Consider the following 18,782-nt stretch of genomic DNA (forward strand, 5'->3'; position numbering starts at 1 on the left):
TCTCCTCTCTCTCTGTGTAACTCTGACTTTCAAATAAATAAATAAATCTTTTTTAAAGAAAAATAATATGTCTGTATATGTATATAATATGAACATATGAAATCTGATTTGAACATTAAATAAGATAATAGACTTTCATTGCATTTCCCAAAATATTTATTTATTTATTTGAAGGAGAGAGAGAGAATGAATTTCCCATCAACTAGTTTATTCCCCAAATTCCCACAACATTCATGGATTCAGTCTGGGTCTCCCACCTGCCACCCAGGGAAGGGAAGAGGGACCCAAGTACTTGAGCCATCGCCTACTGCATATCAGAGTGTGCCTTAGCAGGAAGCAAGAATGGAGAGCAAAGCCAGAACTCAAACCCAGGCCCTCCAACAGGGGATGTGGGTGTCCCAAGCAGTGGTCTGACTACTGAGTCAAACTCTCACCCCTAGTTCCTTATTTTATAGTCAAAGGCAACTACTGCATAAAAAGATATTTGTAATTGGGTTTGGGATAAATGGGTTTTATTGTACTTGGGTTGTTAGGTTATCCATTTGCAGGTGCCACCGGAAATGATTGCCAAATTTTTTTTTTGACAGGCAGAGTTAGACAGTAAGAGAGAGAGAGACAGAAAGAAAGCTCTTCCTTCTGTTGGTTCACCATCCAAATAGCCGCTATGGCCGGCGCGCTGCACCTATCTGAAGCCAGGAGCCAAGTGCTTCTGGTCTCCCATGCGGGTGCAGGGCCCAAGCACTTGGGCCATCCTCCACTGCACTCCCGGGCCACAGGAGAGAGCTGGACTGGAAGAGGAGCAACCAGGACAGAATCTGGCACCCCAACCTGGACTAGAACCCGGAGTGCTGGCACCACAGGCGGAGGATTAGCTTAGTGAGAAGCAGCGCCGGCCCATGATTGCCAATTTTTTTTTTTTTTTTTTTGACAGACAGAGTGGACAGTGAGAGAGAGAGACAGAGAGAAAGGTCTTCCTTTGCCCTTGGTTCACCCTCCAATGGCCGCCGCAGCTGGCGTGCTGCGGCCGGCGCACCGCGCTGATCCGATGGCAGGAGCCAGGAACTAGGTGCTTCCTCCTGGTCTCCCATGGGGTGCAGGGCCCAAGCACCTGGGCCATCCTTCACTGCACTCCCTGGCCACAGCAGAGAGCTGGCCTGGAAGAGGGGCAACCGGGGCAGAATCCGGCGCCCCAACCGGGACTAGAACCCGGTGTGCTGGCGCCGCTAGGCGGAGGATTAGCCTAGTGAGCCGCGGCGCCGGCCGATTGCCAAATTTTATCAAATACCTTTTAAGCATCTAGTCATAGAGTGATTTTACTCTTCTCATTTGTTGGCACAACAACTTAACATGAGCATGTTATTCAATTGTCCTATGTCAAACCATCTTGCAACTTGACAATGATTTAAATCACATTGAGTGTATGTTTTATTTTGCTATGTGGGTCATGGTACTTTCAAAACAACTAGCATGGGAAACCTAGCTTCTTTTTCTATGAGCTGAAATACTTTATGATATATCTAGTCTCTGTACATGGAAAGTTATGCAAAATTCTGCTTCAAAAGCATCTAGGTCAGCATCTGTTTCCGTGGTGGCATAGTCTAGTGACCTACAGACACTTCATCTCACAGCCTGTGAAGGCTCTCTACCTCCTCTTCTGTGAATTTTCATATTTTTATCAAACTGATGTATTTCCTCTATTTTAAAAATGAGTAAATAAATTGTTCTCTATGTAATTTTTTTCATATCTCTAATTTTGGTTAATATTTTCAGTTGCACATGCATGTTTCTACCTGCCCATCTCTGCACCTGCCATTCGCTCCATCTATATATACACCCAAGTGTTCTCTCCATTCACCCAGGAATCCGATCCCCACTCACCCAGCCTTCCACTGACACATCTCTCAACTTATCTATTTGCCATCACCCATGCGTCCATCCTTTTTTCTCCTCCTCCTACCTATCCAATTCCCTATTTTATATCCAGTGTTTTAATCCATCATCCTGTTATTTACCCCCTCTGTCCTTTATGCCCATCAACAAACTTAGGCATTTCTATACCCACCGCCTCTCCATTCACCTACCAATCCATTAATCTGCCTCCTTTCAAACAGCCTGCACCAAGAGACTCACCTGTCCATCACTGACCTTATACTCAACTTAATCCACACATCACACTTTCCTCCTCTACCACTTCCTCCTCACCCAACCACCCCACCGCCCATCGCCCTATCAGCCACCCATCTACCACACATCTGCCTGCCTAGTGCTGTCTGCCTGCCCATCCAGCAGAATTTACTCTTTATTCTGGGCCTATTCATGCCCTAAGCTCCAGGTTAAACACCTATCTGGGGAAACAAACATGCAATTCAGTAACCCAGTTACAGGCACAGAGAACAACATAGAAAACCAGTGACAGGAGGTCAGCCCATGTCACCGGTATTAGTCTAATGAAAAAGCAGGAGCGGCCAGGTAGAGGCCAGTCTACCTCAGTTCTCCTTGGAGTTCCCAGAACAGAAGTGAAATTAAAGCAAAGGTAGGGGCCAGCGCTGTGGAATAGCAGGTAAAACTGCCACCTGCAGTGCCGGCATCCCATATGGGCACCAGTTCGAGTCCTGGCCACTCCACTTCCGATCCAGCATTCTGCTATGGCCTGGGAAAGCAGTAGAAGATGGCTCAAGTCCTTGGGCCCCTGCACCCGTGTAGGAGACCAGTAAGAAGCTCCTGGCTCCTGGCTTTGGATCGGCACAGCTCTGGCCGTTGCGGCCAGTTGGGAAGTGAACCAGCAGATGGAAGATCTCTCTCTCTCTCTCTCTCTCTCTCTCTCTCTCTCTCTCTGCCTCTCCTTTTCTCTGTGTGTAACTCTGACTTTCAAATAAATAAATAAATCTTTAAAAAATAATAACTATATTCCTAAAGTTGTACTTGTGAAATTTGCATTCTTAAAAAATAAATTTAAAAATAATTTAAAAAAAAGCAAAGGTAGGGTACCATAACCCTCAGTGAGAGAAGGAGAGAGGAGAGGTGAGGATCAGATAGGTCCTTACCCAGTCTTCTCCAAGAAATTAGGGTGATGAGGGTCCAAAACCACAATGTATGCCAGGCCTTCAGAAACCTACTTCATTTTACTTACTTGGAACGTGAGACCCCTGGGTGGGCCTGGAAATTAGGCAACACATAATGGGATAGAGCAACCAGAAAGCATTTTAATTTACTTTAAAGATAATTTGGAGACAAAATTCAGCCTTAATGGAAGGCCTGTGAGTCATTTGGAAATTTGCTGGCTCTGTGACTCTTCAGACCCTGTCGCCACTGAAGACGTCCCTTCTACCCCTTTTGGACTCATGATTCTTCTCTAGGTCCAACTCCACAATAAAATATTACGTCCATACCAGTCTCAGCAGATCCCCTAGTGAGCTGTGGCAAGAACGTCCATGCTCAGCCCCTTTGAACCCTATCTCTGACACTCACTTTCTGGGTGACCCTGGGCAGCATCTTAACTTCTCTGGACTTTATGATTTCTATCTATAAAATGAACAAATTGGGGCTGATGGTCCTTAGAGCCCTTCCGGACATTCCAGATGTCTGATCTCTCCTGGACTGAGTTTTGGAGAACACGGGAAGTAGACTAAGAGAGCACTGCCCAGGACATCTTGGTTGCTCTTTAGAAATTCGACTTCCTAGGGCCTTAGTGGGAGCTCCTTTCAATGAGTCTGTGAAGTCAGTGGGCTGGGATTCTCAAGGGGGTCCTGTGTGTGATCCTAAGTGTTTGACCATGCGGTCATTCATTAATAAAAAGGCTGTCATGTAATGAATGAACATTTGGATAACAGAACTCCACACAATAGGGCAACACCAGAAAACATTTACTCTTTGTATTTATTTATTTATTTATCTGAGAGGCAGAGTTACAGACAGAGATAGGAAGAGACAGAGAGAGAGGTCTTCCATCCTCTGGTTCACTCCCCAATTGGCCGCAATGGCCAGAGCTGGACTGATCCAAAGCCAGGAGCCAGGAGCTTCTTCGTGGTCTCCCATGTGATTGGAGGGGCCCAAGGACTTGGGCCAACTTCTGCTGCTTTCCCAGGCCATAAGCAGAGAGCTGGATTGGAACAGGAGCAGCCGGGACAGGAACTGGCGCCCATATGGGATGCCAGTGCTGCAGGTGGAGGCTTAGCCCACAATGCCACAGCGCCGGCCCCAACATTGACTCTGAAGAGCATCTCTCCCAGTGCCAGGACTGATGGAGCGGCTGGTGGTGAGGAAGCTACCCGTGGTCTCCAGGGCGCTACTTCCCGTGGCCTCTCCAGCAGTCCTGCTGGAACCCAGCGGTGTTACTGTGGACGAATACAGCCGTGGTACTGAGCTCTATTCAATCGGAGCCCCTCAGCAGGTGCCTTCCTTTCCGAGTTTCCAAGGCCCAGAGGAGTCAGCATCAGCTGGTGGACGCCCCCTGCGAGCTGTTACATTCTCTCCTGTTCTCAAAGTCACATGACCTTGGCAAAGACTCTCCAGAGTCTTGCTATCAGCCCGATTCTTCCTCCGCGTTCCTCTGTGGCAACATCTTTGCTGCTTGGCCTTAGTTGAAGAATATAACTGAACCCAAGGGAAGATCAGAGGAAGAAAGATGGGAGGAAACTGTGGGAGAGGAGGGAAGAAACTCAGAGACCACGGGAGGCCCACAGGGAGAAGGACAAGGTCAGACACAGCAGGGGGAGGCACGGGGGAGAGAGAGACAGAACCACATTGTCAGACACACAACCGGTGTGCTAGCTGCTGCGCATGGAAACTTGACAGCTCTCCAAGTTGTCAACGCAAAGACCTGAGATGGTGCCTTCTCCTCCTCAAGTAGCCTGGCAAGTGGGAGGCAAGTTTGGCACACACACCGCCCGCCCCCCCCCCCCCCCCGGTGGACCAGAGAGCCGGGCCCATGCAGACCAAGGGGTTAAAGATCAGGAGCCGTCCGCTTGGACGTCCTTGCCCCAGAGCTGTGGGCTGTGAACGTCCATTCATCCCGTTTGTGACCTCGGGAACTTGGCGTTCCAGGGGAGAAGGGGGTGGCTGGCTTGTCTCCAGGTCTCATATCCAAAGTATTGGCTGCTGAAGAGATAGACCCGGGCCAAGGCGAGCAGGCGACTCCAGGTTCTGGAACCAGCAGACAGGACAGCCCCTCTTCAGGATGAACACTCCAAGACTGCTGGGCACCCTGGTGCTCTTCTTCCTCTTGGTGACTGTCCAGGGACCCCGTCTGAGCGACTGGTTCTTTCCCAGTAAGTACTGGGGCCCCCCCTTACCCTGGACAGCGGGAAGCTTGCTGGGAGGAAGGAACAAGAGCAATTCCTCAGATCTCGGTTGTGTGCTGCCATAGTCGCCCGAGCCCTGGGCTGGGAGAAGCGGGAGGCAGTGGGTGAGTCCTCTGTGGGAGATCCTTTCTGGGAACGCAGGAATCCAGAGCGAGGAATTCTGTGATCTCATCGCCTTTGAAGTGGGGAATCTCAGGTGCTGCGGTTGGAGGAGAGTCACAGGATCTAAAATTTTTTTTTAAGATTTATTTATTTATTTATTTGAAAGTCAGAATTACACAGAGAGAGAAGGAGAGGCAGAGAGAGAGAGGTCTTCCATCCGCTGGTTCACTCTCCAGATGGCCGCAACTGCCAGAGCTATGCCGATCTGAAGTCAGGAGCCAGGAGCTTCTTCTGGGTCTCCCACGCGGGTGCAGGGCCCCAAGGACTTGAGCCATCTTCTACTGCTGTCCCAGGCCATAGCAGAGAGCTGGATGGGAAGTGGAGCAGCTGGGTCTCGAACCGGAGCCCATATTGGATGCTAGTGCTTTAGGCCAGGGTATTAACCTGCTGTGCCACAGCACTGGCCACAGGATCTAAAATTTAAGAGTTATAGAAAAAAAAATAGTTACAGAAATCTGGGAAGCCTAAAAGAACATGTATCCCACAAGAAAACAGATTCCGTTCTTGAGCTCTCATCTCTATCATCTCCTAGATTTTCCAGATATATAAAGTGTCCCTTTCAATGTAAGACAATAACACTTCATGACTACATGGGACCACATGGTGACAATAATGGTAATGGTTAATAAAAAATGATCTAAATACTCAGGAAATAGGAATTTCTGTGACCAGATCTCCTAAAAAAAAAAAAAAAAAAAAAAAAACCTGCAGAAAGGGACCTGGTTTCAGAATTAGTGGGTTCGAATCCTGATAACCATGTAACCTCAGGCAAGTTGCTTAAACTCCATGTGCTTGTTTTCTTATTAGATACTATAAGAATTGGCCTCCAAGGGCTGTTTGGGGGATTAAATGAGATAATACATTTAAAATGCCGAGTCGCCAGTGTGTAGCAAATGTTAGTTCGTATTACTTAACTCATAGTGCATCAGTTACTATGATTACAGCTTTACACACTTGGTCTCCTTTCTGCCTCACAACTCTGTAACATCAAAACAGTTTTACAAATGAAGACATCAAGGGTTGGGAGAGGACAGATGGCAGACCAGGAGCTGTGGGACATCGCCCCCTAGAGGACTTTCCCAAATGCTGACTTCAGCCAAGCCAAAACAGATCAACTGAAACCCAGTCTGGTGGTTTCCTGCCAGGGGACATTGGCGATGGCTGGGGACATTTCTGCTTGTTAGGACTGGGCAGTGCGGTGGTATCTAATGGGTACAGGGCAAGAATGCTGCTAAGGACAGCACCCACCCCCAAAAAGAGTCATGCTGCCCAAATGTCACCAGGGGTTGAGAAATTCTGCCCAAGGCGGCTGGCTCTGGAGAGGGATGAAGGACCAAGCTAGGGAGGTAGAGAATGTGGACTGGTCAGGAGGGAGGGTGGTGTGGGCAGGGCTGGGACTACTTGAAGATGCACCCTGGAGAAAAGGCACCCTGGGAGTGAGCGCAGTGAGGGCAAACATCCCTGAGCCCCCAGAATTGCTGTGGGTCTGGAGAAGGGTGGGCATCGTACCCTCCCCAGCTCGTGGTTAAGACTTCTGCTTCCCTAGGTAAATGCCCCCGACTCAGAGAAAACTGCGAATTCCGAGAAAGGGACCTGTGTACGAAGGTCAAACCATGCCCCAGCAACCAGAAGTGCTGTGTCTTCAGCTGTGGGAAAAAATGCATAGACCCTCAACAAGGTAACAGCCAAGCTCCACCTTCTTTTTTTTAAAAGGTTTATTTATTTATTTATTTGCAAATCAGAGTTACACAGAGAGAGAAGGAGAGACAGCGAAAGAGAGAGGTCTTCCATCCTCTGGTTCACTCCCCTATTGGCTGCATCAGCCGGAGATGTGCCGATCCAAAGCCAGGAGCCTCCTCCAGGTCTCCCACGTGGGTGCAGGGGCCCAAGGACTGGGGCCACCTTCCACTGCTTTCCCAGGCCATAGCAGAGAGCTGGATTGGAAGTGGAGCAGCCAGGACTTGAACCAGCGCCCACATGGGATGTGGGCACTGAAGGCAGCAGCCTTACCCGCTACATCACAGCACCGGCCCCCAAAGCCTCACCTTCTGTCCCCCTGGGCTGGCATGGTCCCCTGGCTCACTGAGGACCGGTCTTGGCCAAGATTGCTGGACTTGGGAGTTTCGTTTCATCACTGACCCTCACATGCTATGTGTCACATCATGTCCTTATCCTATCAGCAACGTCTGGGCTCAGTCTACCCAAGCCAATGATGGGTGCAAGAGAGGGATGGAATCAGATTGCTTCTTGCTTGCTTGATTTCTTCCATGGTTAGATTTTCTGAATGCTGCTGCCCATTGCTATCCCAGCATCTACATCTACCAACATTGTTTCTGCAAGTGATGTCATGTAATTTTTTTAGCTTTTTTTTTTCTTTTTGCTCCAAACTCACTGCCTTTCTAGCTGTGCAGATCTGACTTTGCACCAGGAAGCCTCACTTGGCCCCTATCGGCCAGCGGGGTTTCCTTGTCTGCTACAATCTGCGACCCATCCTCATGTCCTTGGCCGCCCCTCCCCCCAAAAAACCCATCAACGACTCCCCTGGCCATCCATTTAACACAGATTTCCTGAGTGCCTGTGAGACCCACAATAGGGTTGGATCTGCCCACTGCAGTCAGGGAGGTTGGAAAACCTTCTCCGAGGGAACAAGCCTGGAGCCCCTCGAGTGATGGGCCACGTTTTAGGCAAAAAGTAGGTGGACGTTCTCCAGGCACAGGGAGCACCGGGCCCAAAGGTGATGGGGCCGAGGAGGTCAGCCAGGAGACGGGGTGGGTGAGCACTGTGTGGAGAAGCCAACAATCCAGTTCTGGTTGACCCGGTTAAAGACAGATCTTGAGAACCGTGGAAACCCACTGTGGTGGCACTGTGGCATCACTGGGTTAAATTATGCCTGCGGCACGTGAGATGGGAGGATGAAAGCAAATGCGGATCTGGACGAAGGAGCTGGGGGGGGGGGGGCGGGGGGAGGAGCGGGGCCGGGTGGGTGCTGGCAGGGATTGGGAGGTGAACAGGGGTGGATGGACCAGCCAGAAGGTGACAGAGCACTCACATGCCTGCCGGTGGGGGATTCTAGACCCAGACTCCTGAGTTCCAGTCTTAACTTTGGAACAACACTTCTGTCGGGAAGGTGAGTAACTTTCCCTCCTGGTGCCTCCGTTTCTCCAGACAATGAAGCCGTCAGTGTTCACGGTTATTTTGCGGGTCAAGCCCATTGACACACATGAAGTTCTTAGAGCAACATGACAGCGTGTGACGGCTCCCTGACACGTATCAGCTGCAATCACTTGTCATTCTTGACTCGGAGGTGCTGAATAGCAGAGAATAGGCCTTTTCTTTTCCCTTCAAGTGTTCAGCATATAGTAGGTGCTCCAAGGATTATCAACTCAGGCCAGTATAGACTTCAGTTTACCCTCAACACTCCGTGTTATGCTGTACTGCATCTGGCCTCCTGTTGGGAATTGAAATATCAAGACGAAATTTGACACAATATCTGCTCACTAAGAACCACCAGCTCGGGCTCGAGACCCAAGATGAGAACAACTGACCCATGGGCACCCAAGGTTCAGAAGCAAGGTAGAGACATGCAGGACTAACACAGGCTCCTGTGGTGCTCCAGGTGGCAGAAGAGGGCCAGGAGAAACATCACAGAGGAGGCAATACCCAAGAAGGGTTTTGAAGGATGAATAGGAGTGTTCCTAAGGAGTAGCAAGCAGTAGGCAGCAAAGGTGTGGAGCTGGGGGATAGCACAGGGAGTTGACTGTTGCTGGGACATGGTACTCCCAGGAGGCCCGGGGTGGGGTGGGGGGGATGTCAGAGCCACTGGTGAGGAAGGCCTCGTGGGGACTTGGTCAGGAAGTCCGGGACTTCTTCTTTGGGGAGCGAAGAGATCAGCCTGGTTTCAGATCCATCACGTCCTGCTCTTTGGGAGGTAGCAGTAAGCGTCGCTCGCAGGGTGCAGACCACAGGCGGGAGCTCATTCTGGCCTCATCTCAGCTGCCCGGGCTCCGGTGAAAGCAGCCGGAGTCTCCTTGCAAAGTGCGCCGGAGAGGAGCTTAGCTCCCGGGCGCGGTAAGGGAGGACTCTGCTTCGTGTTCACCAATGGCGGCCACCAGGGGGAGACAACAGCAGCTACTGGTTTCTTGGGGAAGGGGGGCACTCTGAGGTCTCAACTCTCTCTGCAGATATATGCAAACTCCCAAAAGACTCCGGCCCCTGCATGGCTTATTTTATTCGGTGGTGGTACAGTAAGGAAAACAACACCTGCTACAGCTTCGTCTATGGAGGCTGCCTGGGGAACAACAACAACTTCCAGACCCAGGCCATCTGCCAGGACGCCTGCCAGAAACCCCGTGAGTCTCGGGGCCAGTGCCGCGCCCTCGGCAGGGCCACGTGGGGAGGGCTGCGCGCTGGCTCATCTGCTTTGTCCTTGGCAAACCTGGGCTGCGGGCGGGAGGTAATAAAGCGCCTTTCCAAGGGGTAGACGGGGTGACTTTCTGGTGAGTGAGGGCGGGCAGGAACGTGAAGGTGGAGCAAAGCTGGCCAGGGGCAGTGGCGGGGGGCGGGGTCGAGGCGGTGGAATCTCAGAGAACACCTGCAGAAGGGGCTCAGCCGACCCTGGGCACACTGACCCACCAATGGGTCCCGGCCATCCGTGCCCTCGTCACAGCCCTTTGCCAGCGATCCCCTCCCATTCTCTTGAAGAGAGACCTGTAGCTCCCCGGAGCAAACCCGCTTTTAGTCTCCTCCCAGGAGAGCATGCGTGAATGTACCTCCCAGCTGTGAAGAGAGGCTGGTAAGAGAAACACGCTCGGCGGTATCTTGACCACAGCGTTGTCCACAGGCTCCTAACTCCTGCGCAGACGCGGATACGTGAGAGCAGCCACCAGGATCTGACCCAGGCACCCGGCTCTGCTATGAAACTGACCGATGCGACAGGTTGACTTCCGGGGCTCCACTCTCCGCGGCCCAAGGCCTTTGCTCTTCCCAAAACCAAACCCCAGGCTCCTCCTCCCTCTCTGCCATAGCTGCCGCTTTTCACGCACAACCCTTCCAGTCGGATTCCATGCGCTTCACCCCCTTATCTCCTGAACTCCCCCACTGTCTCTCTGTATAGCCCAATTTCCCCCAATAAAGTTCTTGGCTTAGTCCTACGCCCCGGGGCCTGAGTGATTCACGTCTGGTTGGCCTGAATTACACTTCGTGGAGAGTAAAGTGTCATTGAGGCCTCTGGTGACACCATTCAGGGGAGGAAGGACAAAGCTGGAGAGGGGCGTGCTCCAGGGATGGTAGCTTCCGCCTTTGTCTCTGCAAAAATGTGCAAGACCTTTTAAGGCAAGGCCATAGCCTCAGTGGAATCCTCCCTCCCCCCCGACACACACACAGAAGCTGGCCCAGGGACAAGGGCCTGGGAACAGGCAGTTTTTGGGAGATGTCCCAGGAAGCCCGAGGTAGGGAGGGAGCGCACGAGTCAGGAAAGAGAGGAATCCTTATGAGTGGTTACCACCATGGGAGACGGCAGCTCCGTCCCACTGGGGGCCTTCTAAGGAAGGAATGACATGCATCCAAACTTTCTTCAGTGATGCGAAAGCCGAGGTCTTCATCCGCTGATTCCCGTGCCCCATGGGATACCTGTCTCTTCCAGGCTGATCTGCATGCGGTGAGTGCACTCTCAGAGAGCCCAGGGGAACCCACCTACCGAGGTCAGCACCACCTTCTACCCTAGGGACCAGACTAAAACATGGCTCTAAGGAGTGAAGTGAGGAGAACAGACGGGAAAGAAAGGGCACGTAGAAACAGGCCCAGAAACTCACTAGAAAAAAAAAAATACAAGCACAGGGTGACCGACATGCAAGACCCTGGACTGGAGCATCCTCTTCTGCTGAGTCTGCGAAGCCCCAGGCAAGACGGGCCCTTCCCCCTGGTAGACCAGGGAGCCAGAGAGCCTCAGATTGGAGCTTTAGGAGCTGCCTACCAATGGGGGGGGGGGTGCTGCAGGTGCCACCGATGGGCCTCAGGGCCTGGGTGTTCCCCACAGAGCGAGTGTGGCTGGCTGGTCTCCAGGGCTGTGTTCTGGAGTGTTGGGTTGCATCAGGGCATCCGACGCTCAGAGGCTGGAGCTACTGAGTGACGATTCCTAGTTTCGGGGACACCAGCAAGGCTGGCACCTCCTAAAATGCGACTTTCCCGACTTCTGCCAATCCTGCTACCACTCATCCTCCTGGGAGGCATCCAGGAGGCTGGACTCGCTGAGGGATTCTTTATCAGTGAGTAGCAGGGACTCGGCCCTTGCGATGGAGAAGGGGGACTTGAAGGGGAGGAAGGGACGAAGAACAATTTCAGCGGTGCTTCCCCAACACGGCCAGGAAAGACGGGAGGCATTTAGTCATTCTTTCAGCCTCCCCCCTCCTGTAAGACGCACTTGGCAAATGCAGGCGCCTTCGTCTGGACCACCACCAGCCCAAGGAGCTCTTCCTGGAGCTGCCTAGGCTTAGCGATCATGAAAGGGACTCTGTGGGAACTGGGGAGCCTAAGGGATTTGCCCCGAAGGAGGACGGTTCGCCCGCCCCCGCACCACCCTTGTTCATTCCGACCCTTCCTGTTGGAGCCTGCACAGGTTACCCCCAGCTGTTCCCGCTCCCAGAGGGTCCTCGCCTTTGGGGGCAGAGTGGTCCCCAGAAGTCTCTGGGGTGCTGACCTACAAAGAGCCCAGGACAAGGAGCCCGAATACGCTGGGCACTCTGATAGCAATGTTGAAAGTGGGTCTCAGGAGCTGGGAGCCGCACACTTCAGAGCCAAACCTGGCTCCCTCCTCAGCAGCCTGTCAGTGCCTATAGAAAAGGAGTGAAGCAGCAGTCGGGTCCTAGGAGAGCTGTGAGAGACAGGCACAGGACCCTGGGCAAAGGCACGTGGCCGCCCTCTGTTCGGGTTCAGAGTCCTTTGCTTACAACTGTGGCAAGCAATGGGACTCATCCATAGCGTTACACTGAGGACTGAGGATAAATGGCCCAGTGTATAGCAAGTGCTTCATCAATGCTAGTCATTATTTTGTCCCAACAACTTGACAGTGACTTTCAAACTTTGCTGCTTAGAGTTAAAAGCAGCCTTATGTGCAAATGAAGAAAACCAAGTTCAGAGAGGGCACCTGCTGTACCAAGGGTTGCACAGAATTTAAAAACTCAGCTATCTGCCACCAGGGATGGAGATCTTAATCACAGAGAGTTACAGCGCCTCCCAGGGGAACACCCAAGCACAGCAAGGCCGTGTGACCTTGCTTCTCCCTGGAATCTTGGTGGTGGTGGTGGTGGTGTTGGAGGGTGGTGGTTAGGAATGAGAAGGGGATGAGTGGGAGGTGAAAGTAAGCCCCTCTGACTCCGCGGCGGGGCCCTGGTCCAGGAGGGAGAGCACTAACACTCGAAGCCTCAAGGGAGTGTGTCTTCCCCTTCCTTAGAGACGTGTCCCAAAATCAGAGTGAAATGTGAAGTGGAAGAAAGGAGCGAATGCACGAGGCACAGGCATTGCCCGGACAAGATGAAGTGCTGCTTGTTCAACTGCGGGAAGAAATGCTTAGACCTCAGGAAAGGTACCACAGGTCCCCTGAGCTGTGCGATGGCCTCACCTCCTACCCCAACCTGTGCCGGTCCCCTCCCCTTGCTCTCTGCCCTAGAGTCTTCCTGCATTTTCCACCTGACACAAATTCAATCCGTGCTGGGCTTTGAGAGATGCAGCTTTTATTTGACTACTGACTTCTGTCCTTATGTGATACGTGTGTGATATAGTTTGCTTTTTCTGAGCCATTGTCTCTTTTTCTATGACATAGATGTGAAACCCATGGCTCTGAGACCCCAAGTAGCCACCGAAGTTCCGTGAAATGTCAACGTCACGTCGGGTCCTAGGAGAGCTGTGAGAGACAGGCACAGGCTCTGTACTTCCTGCCTTGTTCCCCTAGGTCTCTGTATAAATGTAGGATCCTTTCCCGGATCGCCTGCCACCTGCCACGCTCTTCCCCACTCTGTCCGTATCCCTGGGCTCTAATTAAGACCATCAAGGACTACACATACGGCAAACTTTATTGTGCCCCTAACATGCATGGGAGCTTCCACTTACTGACCGTGTCCCAGGATGTCAGAGAAGGTGTTACAGGATAAGGGACCCGTGACCCAGCACGTGAAAGATGGGGATGGCCCAGGCAAAAGCAGCAGCGAATGGCTTTCCAGGCACAGGTTGACCTTGTGTGGAAGGGTCCTGTGGGAGGAGGCAGCAGGCTCAGGCCTAAAGAGGCCAGGGAGCAGAGATGAGAGAGCCGGAGCTGGAGTAGTTCATGTGTGTGTGTGTGTGTGTGTGTGTGTGTGTGTTAAGGAGTCTGCCCTGAACCCTCAGAGCAATGGGTCATCTGTGTTCAGATCCCTTAGTATCTATGCGACCTCAGGAAACTGACTTTGCCTTCCAAGCCTCGGTTTCTTCCCCTGACTTGTGAGAACAGTAAGAGGACCTGGAACACGTGGTGACGTGTTAACTTGCATTGCGCACTAAGAACAGGGCCTGGCACCCTGAGAAATGCACTTGGGGTTGCTTTGTTGGGCCGCAGATGAGCAGGTTCTGAAGAACCTCGCTGGCCCCTCATAGCGCGGCGAGCCAAACTTTGCTTAGTAAATGCTTCCTTAGGTTCAGGGTGCATTCGGCTTTTCTTTAAAACTGTGAACAGTCCTGAAGCACCCTCCCTGTGCCAAGTTCCCTGCCAGGAACTGCTGTACCAAGACGCCCTAAGACACAATGTCCACCCTCAAATCCCCACGTTCCCCTGGAGGGTCCAAAACTTAGAACAAATAATTATACAGAAGCGATCAATGCGTGTGCAAGATCAAGAAGCGAGAAAGAACAGCAAAGGGGTAAAGAGTGGATCCAGGAAAGACATCCCAGGAGAGCTGGGTTCTGGGAGGGCTCTGCGGAGTGAACAGGCCTGCACCTGCTTAGCAAGCCAAGGGGGAGCATTCCAGGCACGAGGAAAGGCACGGAAGCAATACATGGCATTGTTAGAGCGTGCGGCAGGAGACCAGGAGCAGGACGTGGATTCTAAAGTCCTTCTGGGTTCTGGTAGGATTTCCCCGTGAGCTCAGTGGATCATCCTGGAACCAGCGTGGAGCAGACTGGAGAAGTGTGGGAGCTCAGTCAGTAGCCTCCCATGGCAGTCCTGGCTAAAGATAAAGATACTGGAATCCTGGGAGTGGCAGGGAGGACATGAAGGAGCGCTATCTAAGAGGCAAACTCAGCAGGAGTTAGCTGTCCAGACTCGGGGTGGGGGACGCAGTTAGAGAGGGCATTGCTGTCCCATCTGGAGTGAGCAGGGTGCAATGTTTCACTCTTACCGTATAGGTGAGGAGAGTCAAGGAGCACAGGGTCAGAGTGGTCACAGACACCATTGTACTGGGAGCAGAGCCCCTGGTCCAGGGTGCCTGTCAGTGGAGTCCAAAAGAGCAGGGGCCAGAAAAAGGGGAGGTGACAGGCACCCAACCAGGGCTGCCCTGTGGCCTCCCCACAGACGTGTGCAGTATGCCAAAGGAAACCGGCCCCTGCCTGGCCTTCATCCCCCGCTGGTGGTACAATAAAGAAAGAGAAATCTGCACTGAATTCATCTACGGCGGCTGCAACGGGAACAATAACAACTTCCAGACGGAAGCCATCTGCCTGGTCATCTGTCAGGACCGGGGTGAGTGCGAGGGGCCGCGGTCCCCCGAGCCCACAGCGACCACACAGAGACAGGCGTCTTGGTGTTGGCTTGTCTCTTCCAAACCTTGCTGGGACTGGGGCTGACAAGACCAGCTCCAATGAGGGGATGAGAGTGCAGCTTGCAGAGGTGTAACTGGGGGAAGAAGGGGTGAGAAGCCAGACAAAGGGAAATTGCAAAGAAGGGGTGAGCAGGGGCTGCAGGGAGGAGATGGATGTGATGAACAGCCCCAGGTGCCGTGGGAAGGAGGCCATGCGGTCCCAGCCCAGGACTAGGCACCGCCCACCAGCTGTCCATCACAGGCCCTTCCCTCTCCCCGAACCTGTCACCACTCCGCTTCGCTTTTAAAGGGCAACCACAGTACTTTATCGGCCAAATCAAGACATTTTGAGAGCGAAGGGGGGTTGCCATTAATTGCTGTACTGTGACAACAGCACAACCCGCAGCTCCACTGGACAGAGCAGGACTCGCGATCGCGCCGTGAGCCCCTCACTCCCCTCGCCTCTGTTTTTTCTTTCTTCAAAAGGACACAAAAGCAATCTCACCGTTTCCCCATTAACTGCAAGACTTTGTTCCTAAGGTGACCGGGGCCGTGCATCTCATGCTTTGTCCTGCTGTCTCATAGAGTCTTCTCACTGGATAGGATAAGGAGGAGCTGCAGCAGCCCGGGACGCGGCTCACGATCAGGGCTTTCTCCAAGTGTGTCTGACGGATGCCCACGCAGGCTTCCACTGGCCAAATTCCAGCCCCCAAGCCCTTGACTGCTCCAAAACGGAGCTCCAGGATCTGCCTGCGCCCCTTCCTCCAGCCCAGCCCGTGTTCCCTTCAAACACAACGCCCTTCACCCCTTCCCTGTGAAGTCTCTCCCTCCACCTCTCGGGGCTCTCACTGACTCCTCTCCAGACGCCAGTTCTCTGTAATAAAGCGCTCCGTGAGTCTGATGCCCAACTGAGAGACGCCCGTCTGTGATAGGAGAGAGCCACGTGCACTCACTCCCCATTTGTAGCTTTCAGAGGACAAGAAGCGGCAGAGAGAGAGGGAGAATGAGACTATGACAGTCCTGAACATGGACACCCTGGGGACGCTGTCACTCTGTGACGTTGTCACAAGATGCTTAGAACGAAGTCAGAGCATACGCAGGTCTTGTGTGATCCAGTAAGTCAGAGGCTGATAAATTAAGGGCTCCTTTAAAAAGTGAATATCAGTAAAACACAAAAGAGAATATTATCTCCAATGAGAAACCACATTACAACCAATGGCAGATTCTAGAAAACTAACAAATAGCACAAACTGCACTATGTTGCCCAGCGCAGTGGAGGGACAGTGGTTCACAGGACGCACTACATGTTTTATGAAGAGCCAGAGAGGAGCTTGAAGGCTTAAATATAAAGAAACACTATGAGGCCGGCGCTGTGGCACAGCGGGTAAAGATGCTGCCTGCGGTGCCAGTATCCCGTATGGGCACCGGTTCGAGACCTGGCTGCTCTACTTCTGATCCAGCTCTCTGCTGTGGCCCAGGATAGCAGTGGAGGATGGCCCGGGTCCTTGGGCCCCTGCACCCACATGGGAGACCCAGAGGAAGCTCTTGGCTCCTGGCTTTGGATTGGTGCAGCTTCAGCCATTGCGGCTAATTGGGGAGTGAACCAACAGATGGAAGACCTCTCTCTCTGCCTCTCCTTCTCTCTCTGTGTGACTCTGACTTTCAAATAGATAACTAAATCTTAAAAAAAAAAAAAAAGAAAGAAAGAAAGATAAAATAAGAAAATGCAAATACTGGTTACCTTGATTTGTTCAGTATATGTTACATATATGTGTTGAAATATCATACTGTACCCAGTAAATATTCATAGCTATTGTATGTTAATAAAAATTTAAAAATAAAAAATTATTAATTGAGGGCAAGCATTGGTACAGCGATTAAAGCCCTGCTTGCTACGTACCCGTCCAATATTGGAGTCCCTGGATTTGAGTCCCAGCTCTGCTTCTGGTCCCGTTTCCTGCTAACGCACACCCTGAGACAGCAGATGATAGCTCAAGTGCTTGGGTCCCTGTCTCCCACAGAGAGACATGGATTGAGTTCCCAACTCCTGGCTTCAGGTCGGCCCAACTCTGGCTATTGAGGGCAAGCTCTACGGCTGCTTTGACCAAGAGAATGGAGCAAGACCCGTCCTCTGTGACTTCTGGCATGAGACTGTAAGAAGTGAAGCTCCCACTTGGTCCTCTTGTTCGGGGGTCAGGGAGCAGACACCATGTTAGGGTCCAAGCATCCTAAGACAGCTGTGCCGGAGGGACAATGTGAGTTCTCTGATCAACACCCCAGAGACGCTCCGCCAGAGCCAGTTTCAACTTCCAGCCATACTGAGTGAGCTGTGGTCCACAGATACTCAGAAAACCAGAGCCCCCAGCAGACCCTGACTGCAGCCTGTGAAAGACACCGTGCGACAACCACCAAGCTGATTCCTTTCTGAATTCCTGACCCACAAACTCATGAGCAAAGAATGATGGTTGCAGTAAACTGCCAGGTGTGGAGGAAATGCGTTCACAGTGATGGGCAACCCAAGACGGGAAGGCAGCGGAAGGAAGGGGTGAGGGAAGCAGGGGAGGGGGGAGGCGTGGCGCAGGCCGTGGGGCAGGTGAATGGATGCCCGAGAAATGTGGAGGACACCAGGGTTGTGAAGGGAGGCCGGTGAGTGTAGCACACCCACATTGAACACGTCAGTTCACAGTGGAGTAGGACCCGAGTCGGAGGCTGAGAGACTGGGGTCCACTTGCTCTTACCATCCTTCGATTTCTCTCTCTTTAGAAAAGCCTTGCTTAAACTGATCACTGTTTATAAGGCTCTTGGCAACTACCTGTTATCCTAGTGTCTCCTGGGAAGAGGGAATGTGTTTAAAAGTTGGGTTCTCCAGATCTAGTAAACTGCATCCTACAGATCCAGACCCGTAGCCAACAAGGCATCCACATGTCTGCATCCTGTGGGAAGAGCACCCATCTAGGCATAGAGACCCAAATCTGCCTCTGGATTTTAGCCCGTGGGAAGCGCGCCCTGGCTGGGACAGGCTAGGATGGAGGGAGGCTCCTCGCAGGGTCTGTTTGCCACACGCAAGCTGCAGGTGACAGACTCATGACCCTGAAGAGCTCTCCCAACCCTGAGAACGTCAGGCAGCTCAGGAACCTGCACAATCTAATGAGCATCTGGTGCTTGCTCGTCTCGTGGGTGTCTCTCAGCTCTCGACTGGGTTTGACATACTCCAGCGACTAGAACAGAATCATTTTGTCCTGAGGGCCCCTGGGACAAGCAGGCTCTTGGAAATGGACACCATGTACCCTGCAGTTGACAGCATCTGCTCACCTGTTCTGCTCAGGGATGAACTCAGAGACCTTGGGGCTCAACACAAGGATTCTTTGCCTTGAGGGACCTCCCTGGATCTGGAGGGTGCTGGGTCTCTATCGCTGACTCTTTCCTTGTTACTCAGCCCATTAGATCTCTTCTCAGTGCTGCCCTGGAGGGCTTGGATGGTTTGGGAACTCAGGGAATGTCTGAGCTGAGGGACCTGGAGAAGTGCCCCAGCCCCAACCCCTCTCCTTTCGAAATACTA

The 18,782-nt window shown here is 52.3% G+C and overlaps 2 protein-coding genes across 4 annotated transcripts; both read left to right on the forward strand.

Moving 5' to 3' along the window:
* The first annotated feature begins 4,963 nt into the window (after positions 1-4,963).
* LOC100008810 (eppin) lies at positions 4,964-16,101 on the forward strand. 3 transcript variants are annotated; one of them, XM_070051266.1, is made up of 5 exons: positions 4,964-5,267; positions 7,009-7,140; positions 9,644-9,811; positions 12,910-13,041; positions 14,998-15,284. In XM_070051266.1, the coding sequence occupies exons 1-5, from the start codon at positions 5,177-5,179 to the stop codon at positions 15,267-15,269; spliced, it is 795 nt and encodes a 264-aa protein (XP_069907367.1). In that variant the 5' UTR covers positions 4,964-5,176; the 3' UTR covers positions 15,270-15,284.
* EPPIN (epididymal peptidase inhibitor) lies at positions 5,003-10,635 on the forward strand. The gene is made up of 4 exons (XM_008274766.4): positions 5,003-5,267; positions 7,009-7,140; positions 9,644-9,811; positions 10,303-10,635. The coding sequence occupies exons 1-4, from the start codon at positions 5,177-5,179 to the stop codon at positions 10,308-10,310; spliced, it is 399 nt and encodes a 132-aa protein (XP_008272988.2). The 5' UTR covers positions 5,003-5,176; the 3' UTR covers positions 10,311-10,635.
* Positions 16,102-18,782: the final 2,681 nt, after the last annotated feature.

The sequence above is a fragment of the Oryctolagus cuniculus genome, chromosome 11, assembly GCF_964237555.1.
Source record: "Oryctolagus cuniculus chromosome 11, mOryCun1.1, whole genome shotgun sequence".
Taxonomy (NCBI): Eukaryota; Metazoa; Chordata; class Mammalia; order Lagomorpha; family Leporidae; genus Oryctolagus; species Oryctolagus cuniculus.

Coding starts and splice junctions, on each gene's coding strand:
- LOC100008810 (XM_070051266.1), top strand. CDS start 5,177: ATGAACACTCCAAGACTGCTGGGCACCCTGGTGCTCTTCTTCCTCTTG. Junction 5,268..7,008: donor GAGCGACTGGTTCTTTCCCA/GTAAGTACTGGG, acceptor CTGCTTCCCTAG/GTAAATGCCCCCGACTCAGA. Junction 13,042..14,997: donor ATGCTTAGACCTCAGGAAAG/GTACCACAGGTC, acceptor GCCTCCCCACAG/ACGTGTGCAGTATGCCAAAG.
- EPPIN (XM_008274766.4), top strand. CDS start 5,177: ATGAACACTCCAAGACTGCTGGGCACCCTGGTGCTCTTCTTCCTCTTG. Junction 5,268..7,008: donor GAGCGACTGGTTCTTTCCCA/GTAAGTACTGGG, acceptor CTGCTTCCCTAG/GTAAATGCCCCCGACTCAGA. Junction 7,141..9,643: donor ATGCATAGACCCTCAACAAG/GTAACAGCCAAG, acceptor CTCTCTCTGCAG/ATATATGCAAACTCCCAAAA.